This window comes from Colius striatus, chromosome 1 (assembly GCF_028858725.1).
Source record: "Colius striatus isolate bColStr4 chromosome 1, bColStr4.1.hap1, whole genome shotgun sequence".
Classification (NCBI taxonomy): domain Eukaryota; kingdom Metazoa; phylum Chordata; class Aves; order Coliiformes; family Coliidae; genus Colius; species Colius striatus.
Window position 1 is genome coordinate 97,937,191 of NC_084759.1, and position 13,393 is coordinate 97,950,583.

The 13,393-nt window shown below is 43.8% G+C and overlaps 1 protein-coding gene across 1 annotated transcript in view; it reads left to right on the forward strand.

Moving 5' to 3' along the window:
- The first annotated feature begins 1,093 nt into the window (after window positions 1-1,093).
- ADAMTS5 (ADAM metallopeptidase with thrombospondin type 1 motif 5) overlaps window positions 1,094-13,393 on the forward strand; it is a 40,606-nt gene continuing 28,306 nt past the window's right edge. The window contains exon 1 of the mRNA XM_010204730.2: window positions 1,094-2,026. Coding sequence (XP_010203032.2) covers window positions 1,094-2,026 — 933 coding nt within the window. The remainder of the gene's footprint in view (window positions 2,027-13,393) is intronic.

A 13,393-nucleotide genomic window follows, 5' to 3' on the forward strand; every position in this document is an offset into this window, starting at 1 on the left:
GGCGTGGTTTTTTCTTCCCCCTCAAGTCTCTCTCCCCTCCCTGGCTTCCTCCCGCTTTTCCCCTCTCCTGCCTCCCTCTCTCCCGCTCCACTCTCACTCCTTTTCTCCTCCCCTCATAGCCTCCCCCCCCCCCTTCCCCTCCCCTCAAGTTTCTCCCTCTGATTAAATGAGAAGGAAGTGTGGGAGTGGTGGTTTTGAAGCTCTCCCTTTAAGAGGCAGCCTGCAGTGACGAATTGTTGAAATTGCCATTGCAGGATGGCATTCCGCTATAAATTCATTGTTCCACCTCCTCTCATCTTCACATTTCTCTCCCTTCTCCTCTTGTTCACATCGAGAGACTGGGGATAACAACAACAACAACATCAACAACAGAAAAGATACAGGGAGGGGGTTTTTACAAAAAAACGGGACGTTTTCTGCTTCTTGGGCTTTTTGCCTTTTTTTTTTTTTTTTTTCTTTTTAATCATCTCACCGGCGACGATCGAAGCGGGTTTTGGTGCCTGAATTTCTTCTCTCCCCTTCTCCTCCTTCTCTTCAAAACAAAAGGAGGCAAAATAAGGAAAGGGACCTACCGAAGCCCGAGAAAGTGCCGAGTGGCAGCAGATCTGCCCCCTGTCCCTGCTGCTGCTGATCCGGTGACTACAGCAGAGAAGTGGAAGAGGAGTGGGAAGTGCTCAAACTTCTCTACTTGCCGGGTCCGAGCCTCCTCTCCTCCTTTTCCTCTCTCCCCACTTTGCCTCCGCAGCAGCAGCGATTTGGGGATTTTTTTTTTTTTTTTTTGCCTCTCTCTCCCCTTCCATGTGCTCCCGGCTCTTCCCTGCAGAGAAACACAAAGTTCACACGCGAGCGGCTTTTGTTGACACTTTTTTCTCTCCCACTCACACTTGACTCCAGTTTGGGAGGCTGAACTTTTTCCTTTTCTTTTTTTTTTCCTTTTTTTTTCTCCCCTCCTTCCCCCTTCTCTCCTTCCCTTAACTACGTTGCTGCACTCTGCCGGCCGGCTCTTTCCACCCCCCCTCCCCAACTCCTGTTGTTATAACTACTACTATTAATTATCACCATCACTGTGGCCGCTCCTGACGGTGAGGCAAGCATGCTTCTGAAGCTGGTCTCCCTGCTGCTGGCCGCCGAGCTACACCTCGCTCTGGCCCAGCCGCCGGCACCTGCCGACTACGGAGCGCCGCCGCCCGCTGCCGCCGCCCTACCGCCTCCCGGGCCCCGACCCGGCCCTCCCCCCGGGCCGCCCCGCGGGGCCAGCGGCGTCGTGAGGCGCCTCGACCCGACCTACGCGGGGGGCGGTAAGGCGGGCTACGTCCTCTACGCCGGGGGCCAGCGCTTCCTCCTCGACCTGGAGCGCGACGAGGCGGTGGGGGCGCGGGCCGGCGGGCCGCCGCGCTGCTACTACCGCGGCACGGTGGACGGCAGCCCGCGTTCCCTGGCCGTCTTCAACCTCTGCGGCGGCCTCGACGGCTTCTTCGCCGTGGGCCGCTCCCGCTACACCGTCAGGCCGGCACGGCGCGGAGCGGAGGCGGGCGGCCCGCGGATCTACGGTGAAGGTCCGGCCCGCGCCCCGCACCTCTTCCGCAGGGACCGCTTCAGCTTCGAGACGGTGCCGGCCCGCACCAGCTGCGAGACCCGCGACCCGGCCGGCGTGGCGGCGGTGGCGGCGGGGGACGAGCGGCGGCGGCGGCGGCGGCGGCGTCGCTCCGTCTCCCGGGCCCGGCAGGTGGAGCTGCTGCTGGTGGCCGACGCCTCCATGGTCAGCAAGTACGGGAAGGGACTGCAGCACTACCTGCTCACCTTGGCCTCCATCGCCTCCCGGCTCTACGCCCACGCCAGCCTGGAGAACCACGTCCGTCTGGCCGTGGTGAAGGTGGTGGCCCTGAGCGAGAAGGAGAAGGGGCTGGAGGTCAACAGGAACGCCGCCACCACCCTCAAGAACTTCTGCAAGTGGCAGCACCAGCACAATCGCCTCGATGACGACCACGACGAGCACTACGATGCCGCCATCCTTTTCACCCGCGAGGTAGGCATCATCCCAACCAATCCATGCAGATGGCAACTTGGTGTCCCTCAAAAAATGTATCCCTGGCTGGAAAGGCTGTGATGAGGCCAGCCTGCTGACCCCCAGCCACCTTGCCCCAATTTGCTCAATCCTTGCGGCCGCTCACGCCTTCAGCCTTTCTGTTGTGTTGCACAGTGTCTTGGGAACCAACACCCACCACACACAGTTGACAGAGATGGAAAAGAGGTTGAAAACCCAACAAATTGTGTTGGAATTGCATGTGCCCCATTCCCTGCCAGGTCATCCCCACTGCAGGAACACAGTCATTCATGCCAGTGCTGGGGCTCCTGCCGGGGTGGAGAGGTGGTAGTTTGCCTGATCAGGAGACTCATCTGGAGCTGCCAGACTTATCTCTGCTTGAGAGATGACGTTGTTCCATCTTTCCCAGTGAGATGTTTCACATACAGACGTGCTCTCTTCCAAGAGGTGGTCCAGGCAAAAAGAGCTGTTAGCACTCACTATCTTAAATTGGTCCCCAAACAAACCTGCTAGTGAAAAGGGGGGAGAACATGCGACTTCCTTGTTGGGTGCATTGAGATGCTATTTCCAGCAAGAATAGCTCCACCGAACTGGAAGCCAGCAGCACTTAGTGGTTCAAGGGCAGGGCATAAATGCAAACCGCAGGTAAACAGAGCTGCAGAAGTTGAGCGATTTGGGCTGGTGTTAAGGGGATGCAGACTCTTTCTCACCCCCCATGTGAAAAATTAGTGTCCTGATCCACCGTGGGTCAGATCCGGCAGATACAATCCATGCAGAGCTGTGCCTTGCTCCCTGCCCGGTTGTTAATTAATTGCATTGCCAGAGGTCGTTAAGGGACATTGCTCTAGTAGACATGTGTCTGAGTTTATGCAATGAAGTTCTTCTGTAAGAATATCCCTTCAGTGGTTTGGGTTTGGCGGGTTTTTTTTTTTTTTCCCTTCCCCCAAGTATGAAAAAAATAACTGCATAACTTTCCGTTCATTTTGAGTTCTCCTGCTTTTCTACATCATAGGAGCCTGCCAAAAAGAATGCTTTGGATGGTTTGTGGAAGGAGTTGCTCCAGAATGGGGGGGAAAAAGTGCCTGGCTTGCTTTTATAGCTGTAAATAGTTGAAACATTAGGTTCTGTGTCACTCCAGCATCAATTGTACAGCAGGAGCCTTTTTTAGCAGTTTAAAACCCATCAGTCCAATTTGCAAGCTTTTTTTTTTTTTTTTAATCGTTATAATCTGAATGAAAGTAGGCTAACTTGTCTAGGTCAGAATGCTCTTGCTTTTTTCTATAAACATCCTTTCTAATGGCTTATTAATTAAGCCTGGACCAGAATCCATCACTTTTCATTGAAAGGTGTTTTTCTCTGCCAGTATTCCCATTTATTTCCCTGGGATTTATTACAAGCCAGAAACTCCTAGGGTTGGCAGACTGTGACTCTTAACATCAGTTACTAAGTTAATTTGGATTGAGATAGGATGTGGATTTAAAGTGCACTGCTTTACAGATGCTTATCTGTGTATAATTATTTGCATGGATGCCTTCCTGCCAGAGTAAGATTGTTCTGCTAATCAGTAATCCACTTTCAAAGACTACTCAGCAATGCATCTTCCATGCATAGAGTTTCTTCTTTGGGATGTAGGCAATGCCTAAACTAATCAAAATGTCACAGCTCCTGTGGTCTCCTTCCACTCTTAAGATGCAAATATCGCTTGCACTGTTACTTAGGGATGTAAATGCTTTGCAAGAAAAAAAAACACAGCCTTCCAGCTTTTTTGGTTTACATTTTAACAGGTTTAACTGTGGGATTAGCTCCTCAGTGCAGTTCAGTATAACCTGATCTGCTTCAATGATTTGCTGTGTACATACACACATTGTTTGGCATTATATTTCATTATTTGACTCAATAAGAACAAGACTGTAGTTTCTTACTACATGTGTTCCTGATGTTCTTTGCAGGGAATTATGTGTGAGTCCACACGCTTTTTATGTGTTTACACTTGAAATGTCAACATGAATCTATTTGCTCCTCGTGGAATGTAAACACAAAAAGGGTTAAAGGATGAAAAAGCAGTAGAGATGTTTCCCGGAGAAAACAGCCCCACTTTGAACTAAAGAGAGATTTTTTCCAGTTTAGCTTTTCACAGAGAGCGGCAGCAGTTGGCAGGAGGATCCAGCTTTTACAACTATGTTTTGAATGTATGAAGTACGTTGCTTAGCTACTAGACGCCAAGCCATGGCTGCATGTTTTGATGGGCTCTGAATACCGTCATGCTAATTTTTGAACATCCAGATGTCTTCTCCTAAATGGCTTGTTTTTTAGGCATGGGGTAAATGCGTGAGGTAGTTTTCCGTCTTTGTTTACTAACTGAGGCCACCTTGAACTTTGCGTCTCTGCGTCAACAGAATAATATTTGCAAATAATTTGTCAGCTGAATGTGTGTCCTCAGCCGTATGTAACTGTTTATGTGTAGTTAGAATCTAAATTATGCATCCCCATTGCCATACATGTCTCTAATATAATAATAATCTTCATTCAGGAGTGACATTTACCTGGATGTTATTTTTGACATCCAGGCTCTTCGAAAAGATAGTAGCCTTACTTGAGTTCCTTATAAAGGATGAATCCTGTCAGAATTCAGCACCATTGCTTCCTCCTGTTCTGTTGTCATTACTTGTTTAAAGATAAATTAGTAACCATTGGTAGACTAAGAGTGTAGTGGCAGCTCTCCCTTATTATCTAATTAGTTCAAGTTACAGTCATCATCATCATCATTGATAGTAGCAAGTACTTCTCACACAAAAAGATTTCTAGAAGGAAATTTACTGATTCTGGATTAAAACATCCAATAACTTTCAGTCATAATCTGTATTTAATTTGATGAGAGCTCTAAAGTGATTGTGCAGCAGAGCACAGAAAATAGTAAATAAGAACATGAGTTCAGTTTGAGGTGATACAGGGTTAAAGCTGTTTTTAGACTCTTTATTGATTATTGGTGGTCACAAGGGCCATATAACTATCCATTAGCTGCTGCAAATCCTACGTTTACTCTGTGACTGCAAGGAAAACTACGGTAACGCGTCTGGTCATTATTATGACCTGTGTAGGAGATGGTGAAAAAATCTTCAGTGGACACAGAAATTGTCTGTCTCTAAATATTGCAGAAACTTTGTTGGGTTCCACAGGGATTTTTTTTAAATTCCAAAAATCCAGTAAGGAGAAGTACATTTTGCCAGTGGTCTCTATCTCTTATTTTAAGCCATGATGGCCACTATCAAGCCTGACAGAGGTCTGATCTGTCAGAACTGAACAGTGATCATTTTTTAGTAAGTCCTGTAAGATATCTCTTTGAGGCAGCTTGACCTTAACAACCTTAGAGAATACATGGGTCCCCTGCTGTTTGACTAGTCTGTGGTTGAGTCCTTGACGGCAGCTGTAAATTTCTGGGCAACATACATCCTTAGAGCATCATCTGTGGAATATGGTGATGGAAGGATTCCATCATCTGGTGGCCAGGTGAGTCCTCCACCCCATGTGGCAGTGGAGAAGCGGTTGTGTGGTGGGAAGGAGGAAGAGCTTATGAAGGCCTCTTTGTCTGGAGATTAGCTCACTTTGTTCTCAATGGCAGTGAAGTCAACAGCAAATTTAGAATTTTGTCCTTTTCAGGCCTTTTTTATTGTGAAGAGTTCTTGGAAGCTGGACACAGGTTATCTTCAGTCTTCAGGTTTTTATGAGTGCAACAAAATACTTGCCAGATTATTTGTTACAGTAGAAAACCATATTAGATGTGACTTGCAAACTGTGCTTGAACTCAGGCTGTTCATTGCTGAGGTCTAGCCTGCTATGCAATTATTCAGTCTGTTTCATTAGTGACCCTTAGTTAAATTTGAAGTGAACTATTGAATGCATTTGGTCAAAATCCAGTTCTCTTCCTCTCCTTTCCCCCCAATTCTGAATCATGTGAAAATTAAAATAGATATTTCTCACAGCAGATACAGGCAACAAGAAAAAGAAAAAATATTTTCCTAAGTGCTTGTTAGCATCAGCCATGATAGTATGAGCATGCGTGGTTCTCACAGAAAGTTTGTGTTAGAGCCAAAGGACACTGTCCAGCCTTTTTCCACACAGTAATTATATGGATCTGTCTATGTGATTTAGTTTTACTGTCAATCTGACAGTACTTTTGACATTTAACAGCAAGTTTTGGATTATCTCAGCTCTATAGATGATAATTTCATCACATGGATCACATGCTTTTGTTGGCTCTAGATCCTTTTTCTATACTTTCATCTTTGCACAATTATTATCCATATTAGTACAACAGGTCACTCTACTGAAGATTAGTAGACCTCCTGGAAGTGTTCCAGGGCAGATTGCATGGGGCGTTGAGCTACTTGATCTAGTGGAAGGTGTGCCTGCCTACAGCAAGGGGGTTGGAATTAGATCATCTTTAAAGTTCCTTCCAACTCTGTAGGGTTTCTCCACAGAGGAACTATGGGTTAGGCAAGTTAAATCACACATTTTACCTTGTTCACTGATCACCATTTTCATGACTACAGTTTTGTCTGCACTTTCCCTTCCCTTACAGATTCCCAAAACTTTATATGTGTTTTGTCAACGTTTTAAAATAATCTGGGGTCTGCATAATGCTGAGTTTTCTTTATGTGCTTTGGGACAAAAAAAAAAGAGTTTTTGTTAATATATACATTTGGAGCATAAAAGTTTAATCCAGTTTAGATTTTATTTCTAATGGTTTGTCGCATAGTGTCCTGGAATAATGAGTGCCTAGGGTCCCTGTAAACATGAACATGCCTAAATATCCAGTTGAGTGAGAAAGTGAGAATCAGGAAACTTCTAGAGAGAGAACAGTGCAGGACCACCAAGATGATCAGGGGACTGGAGCATCTTTCTTATGAGGAAAGGCTGCAGGAACTGGAACTGTTCAGCCTGGAGAAGGGGAGACTGAGAGGGATCTCATTAATATTTACAAGTATTTAAAAGGTGCATGTCAAGAGGATGGGGTGAGACTTTTTCCTATAGTGTCCAGTGATAGGACTAGCGGTAATGGACAAAAGCTGGAACACAAAACGTTCCACTTAAGGAGAAACTTCCTGTGAGGGTGATTGTGCCCTGGCACAGGCTGCCCAGGGAGGGTGTGGAGTCTCCTCTGGAAGTTTTCAAAACCAACCTGAATGCATTTCTGTGTGACCTGATCTAGGTGGATCTGACTGAGCAGGGTGTTTGGACTAGATGATCTTTAGAGGTCCCTTCCAACCCCAGCTGTTCTGTGGTTCTGTGAGGTAGTTTCGGAAAGCCAGCAAATGTAGCATGCGTGTGCTAAAGTTAGCCCAGGAGGACATCAGCCATATGTTGAGTTTTCTTAAATTTCACCTTATCTAGAATTCAGGTAGCTCTGGGCATTTGAGATTTAAATGTCCAAAACTCATTCCTGAATTTAGCATATTAACCTGAAAAGAAGATGACCTAAACTTTTAAGTTGAACTATGAGAAGAAAATATGTGACTTTCATTTTTCGTTAGTATGACAAGTATCACCACTCCTGTTTTCCCAGAAAAGCAAGCAGGCTTTGGTCTTTTCTCTCAATATGCAGCCATGGGAGGTCAAAGCAGTAACCCAGTCAATCTGATGGTAGTCCTTCCTCACTTCAAAACAATGGCCGTGCCATTTCCCAGGGGCAGTAGCCTGTACATCCCCATGAGTAAGACTCCAGAGTAACTCAGGAAGAGGACTTTTCCCAACAGTGTTCCTCCAGGGCAGCCTTCCACCATTTTGTCTTGTAAAGTCTCTCTTTTTGAGTATCATAAGATCAGCTGAGGAATAAAATAAACAATTCCCTAATTGTTATGTTCACCAGTTACCCCATATTTTCAATATATCAATATATTTTCAAATATCAATATATGGTCTTCTGTCTTAAGTCTTGTGCATCTCTTGACTTCAGACATCACATGCTTCTTGGGTGATACCCATTATACAATTTGAGTGAACCTTACTTTCCTCCACATGTGCTGTTCTGCATTGCTGTGACATTAATGAACAACTTTTAGCCCTTTTGCAGAGTGAGGCATGAGACGGTGGATGTGTGAGTTCTGAATACCACCCAACCCCACCTTCCTCTCACAGGGCCTGCGGTGGGAACACTGTTGCAGGAAGTCGGAAAGTCGTATTTAATTCCTTCCTCTGCTTGAGGGATTTTAAGTCTGTATCGCCCACTTCCCTGGAGGGTTCCTTAGCCGGTAGGTTGTAAGCTGTTCCAGGTGTTAAGGAAACTTTCCACCCCTCTAACCAAAGCTATGTCACTGTTTAGCAAGTAATTTAAGATTCATATGGTGAGAGGGAGAGAAATCGTGGCCTGAAGCTGCTGACTGGAGAGCACCACTTAGAACACTGCAGTCTGGGTTCCCAAAACACAGAGACTGTTTCTGTAATTTACTGAAGGACTGTTCTATGTAAAATACAGAGGCAGACTGAGAAATTGGGATGAAAAATTCTATCCCTTTGTGAAATAGCATAGGCAGTAGCTGCAGTCAGGGCTAGGGTAACCTTTGGCACGTGCAGACCTTCACTTTAGGACATAGTCTGGTGTAGACCATAGGACACTCTCCTATGAAACATGCATCATTATTAAAAGGAATCTGAAGCTAATCACCACCGTATTGGGCAAAAGCTTTAACTGATGAGCTATTATAAAGAAATCAAAAAAGCAAGGGATGAAACACACAGAGATGTAAAAGCTGTTAGCTGAGCTTTAAAAGATGGGGATGTGCAACTGTGCCTGGTGAAAAGCCTAATCCTGTTGGTTTCTCATACATTTGGTAAAGTCAGTAGGCTTAGCTTCCCTCAGGGGCAAAGATGGAGAAACATTAAGCATTTCAACCCTAATCATGCTTTAGTATGAGCGAAGTGCTAAGCTACTCAGGACTGTAAAACTGTGGCACTTTGTGGCCCATAAGGTCACAAACTGCAAGCCCTGTGAAGACAAGAGGATGTGTCAGCCAATTTTGTTCTTCTGCCCTTACATTCCACCAAACTGTTCACAGTTTGAAACTACTGTAATGCAAATAGAGGACCAGCCTCTTCATTCTTTCTTTAGAAGTATCAAGAAACACTCTTCTGCCACTATTTGGAGGCAATTACATGAGTATGCAGAGCTGAGTTAGATTTTAAATAGATGCCACACACCAGAGCAAAACCTGATTTTAAGTGTCATGTGAGTATCTGCTCTATTAGTCTGTTTTTAACAAAAAAATATTTTCAAGGGAAATAAAAACTTGCAATGTACTTCTGGACACTTTACTTCATAGGAGTCTGAGACCATTTTCCAAGACTGCCCAGGAAAAATAAAATTGGCTACTGATGCTGGTAACAAGTAATCCATAGCCAATACAGCTACAGGAGGTTTAAGTCAAAAGAAATGTTGCCATAAAGGTTTAAGTCAGTGGAAGCGTACACAGATGTGATTTTCAATAACATCAGTTGAAATTACGCAGTTGGGAAGGACTATGTAGCTAGAGAATGGTGAGTTGACCCAATAGCTTTTCAGAATATTTGTCTCAGAGATGCCACTTGATAGGCTTCAATTATGTATACAGTATATTGGCAGAATCAGAGAATGGTAGGGGTTGGAAAGGACCTCAAGAGATCATCTAGTCCAACCCTTTGCTAAAGCAGGTTCACCTTGGTCAGGTCACACAGGAACATGTCCCGGCAGGTTCTACAACTGGCAGCCTGTACCAGTGCTTTATCACCCTCATAGGAAAAAACCTTTTCCCCATGTCAAGCGGAACTTCCTGTGTTCCAGCTTGTGTCTGTTACCCCTTGTCCTGTCACTGAGCACTGCAGTAAAAAGACTCATCTCATCCTCTCAACACCACTCTTTAGTTATTTATAAGCATTGATAAGGTTCTCCCTCCGTTTTCTCCAGGCTAACCAGCCCCTGGTCTCTCAGCCTTTCCTTGTCAGAGAGATGTTCCAGTTCCCTGATCATCTTGGTAGCCCTCTGATGGACTCTGTCTAGAAGTTCCCTGTCTCTTTTGAGCTGAGTGAGCCCAGAACTGGACACAGTGGTCCAGATGGGGCCTCACCAGGGCAGAGTAGTGGATGAGGAGAACACCCCTAGACCTGCTGGCCACACTCTTCTTAATACACCACAGAATGCCATTTGCCTTCCTGGCTATGAAGACACATTGCTGGCTCATGTTTTAATTTGCTGTCCACCAGAATTCCCAGGTCCTTCTCTGCAGAGATGAGATATACATCACATGTACTATGTGATGCTACAAATAGAAATAAGGTTCAAATCATGCAGAGGCAAGAAAAATAAAGAATAAATGACACAAGTTGGGAACATAATGGAGCTGACTCTTCAGTAACCTGCCAAAGTGATTATTGACAATGTCAGCATTAGCTTAAAAAAAACCCTCACTGAGGTCTGAAGTCTGCAACAAAAAGCAGAAGGCTCAGCACATGGTCACTGTTCAAAGCACAGCCAATGCATGCCCCGCTCTAGCAGCAGATGGGCAACCCTTAGACATCTCTAATAAATAAGAGCTTCATACAAAGAAGATAACACCAGAAAATATTTCCTGTCATTGTTTGCAAGGTCCTTTACAAGACTCTTTCACTGCTGCCCAGCTGAAATTCAGTAGACAGATGCTGGGGAGGCAGTGAGGATGTAAGTCACAAGGGCTTTATGTATCACTGCCCACCACTTTCTGACCACAGTGTGATCACTCTGCTCTCTATTCCTTTATGGGGATCATTGGTTCCACACTGTCTGAGGACAGCTGTTTTCTAGCTGTCCATGGGGTATTGGAAGAGCTAGGTAATTTTCCAGAGAAGCAATTTTCAGAAGGATTTATTTTCTGCTGTGGGATTTCCTTGGAGCGATGTTTAACTGATACAAGCCTTCAAGAAAATCAGTTTATCTGACTCAAAGTTAAGGTATTTCATAAAGGAACTGTAAAGCCTGCTTTGCTTTGTCTAGACAACTGTTACGCAAATGAGCAGTGCTTTGGAAGTTAGTAATGGGATGCTGAAATGTGTGTGTATGTGTCATACTCTCAGAAATGACAGAAATGGAGGAGCAGCAGTTTGATGAAGGGACTGGATTTCTGAAGAAGACCCAGTGCAGTGTGATGTCAGTAGCACGTAACATATGAAAAGTAATCAAACATTGCTATGGTCATTTTATATAGGTGCATAGCTATTTTTTTATGTCTAATGAGGGTAGCATAATGCAATCCTGTGCATAGCTTTCAAAATGTTGAGGGTGGGATTACTAACTAGCCAAGAGTTATAAGGGCTGCTTGCAGTTAACATCCCTGTCGTAACTTTCCATGCTCCACATGTCCCATCAGAAGTAAAAAGTTTATGAGATTGCCTGCTTAGAAATATTATATTCATTTAATTATACTCGTGTCATCAAGTCTGGAGAATCCTTTTGAGCTCCAATTGCATCTGCTAATAGAGCTTCATAGCGATATCACTGGCATGGCTTCTTGTATGCAAATGGAAATAGTCATGCACTGATTTATGTGTATGCTGATATAATTGTGCCCACACTGGGAGCAGTACCAATGTAAGTATCTACATAATAATGACACTGAAATACAACAAAAGACAAAAGGACACAGAATCTTCATTAAGAGACAAGCTCTAAATTAATGCATTTTTAACTGTTATTGACCATGTCAACCTGGGAATAATTTAGACCTCCTCCTGTAAGCTGATTTCTATGTGACTGATGCGCTTTCTGGTACTTCTGTGAGATTTTCAGTTCAAGTGCTTGTGTGGATTCAGTTCAAATTATGCTAATATAAAGGGATCTTACTTCCTGTACAGTTTACATTCATTTATTTAGATGAATTATATCACCGTGAAAAGGTACTTTTATTGATACTACACACAGGCATTTTTTCAGAGTTTTGTTACTCATGCTGCTGTAGGTAAACCCCTTACAGTTACGTTTATGTAGAGTTTACTATGTAAAATGTACCCTTAGGCTGAAAGGGACAGATTCGGAAGTGATACCTAAAGGTTTAAATGTTTATGAACCCAAGCAAAAGTGATGGGAGTGTAAGTATCTTCCTTGATGAATATTCCTCTGATGTTTGACGCTGTAATAGCACAACCTCACTCCTGGCCTCTTCCAGCATTGGTCCACAGATGCTGAAAATGATAGGAAGTTTACTTTCCGAAATAAAACAGGGAGAAAATTGTATTTCTTTCAAAGTAACTGAAAATGGGCATCCTTACTCCATACCTTACCATGCAGAGACAAAAGCAAGTTCTGGGACTCTCATTGGATGTCAACGGTGGGAGCCAGTGAGGTTAGAAAGAAAATTGTCTGTATATTATTTGTATTGCTGCAGAATCAAATTTTTTCTTAAGCCATAGATTATACCTGCAAAAATAGGGAAGCTGAAGTCCTTATGAACTTTACTCCTCTCTCCTTGTGAGGCTGTCTTGTTCATTGGTACTGTGACATTTAAATCTTGGCATTAAGTAGCACCAAACATGCACTTACCAAAAAGAGTTCAGAGACACTTGGAAGCCAGGACTGATTTTAAGTTTCTTGGTCTATAAATGTAATATTGTTATGTAATTTTAGCTTGAAAATTTCTTAGTTTCTTCTTGGAGGGGAAAAAAAAAAGCACTCAGACACTTTTTTTTTTTTTCGGAAGAGGTGCTCTGTCACAGTATCCTGAATCTCAGTGTGTTTGAATCTTGTGCATTTTCAAGTTTGCCTACATTTGAAACTCGTAGTCAGAGAACATTGTTGACCCAAAGCCTCGTATAGGATATCTGTTATTCAGATGGAATAATTATGAAAGAAATTCATCATAAAAGGACAAGAGGAGAAGAGACTTAAAAATTAAGGAAAAATACTCTTGGATCATTTTGATAACAACAACTTGATAATATTGTTATGCCTTGAAAATGACAATTTCATTCAACCACAATGAATTGTGGAAGTGTTCCAAATACCACAATACCTACTTTTCCTTCTCAACCAAAGAGCACATATATATGTTCATTCAGACTAGAAGAATTCTCTCTGCTTCAGCAAGAGCACTGAAAAGTAACTGCTGAGGATTAAAACACTATGCCTGACCAAAGCTGCCTTCATCATTATCATTATCATTATCATCTTAGAGTGGGAAGAAGAAGCAGCTAATGCCACATGCATGAGTTTTGGAGATATCCCATGCCTATGAGCAGAAAACATGATTGAGTTGTTGCGCTAACAAGACTAGGAATCAAAGGATTTTACACTCTGTCATATCACTGACTTTTTAAGCAACCTCTGAGAATTGCTTAAATACTTAGTATGTT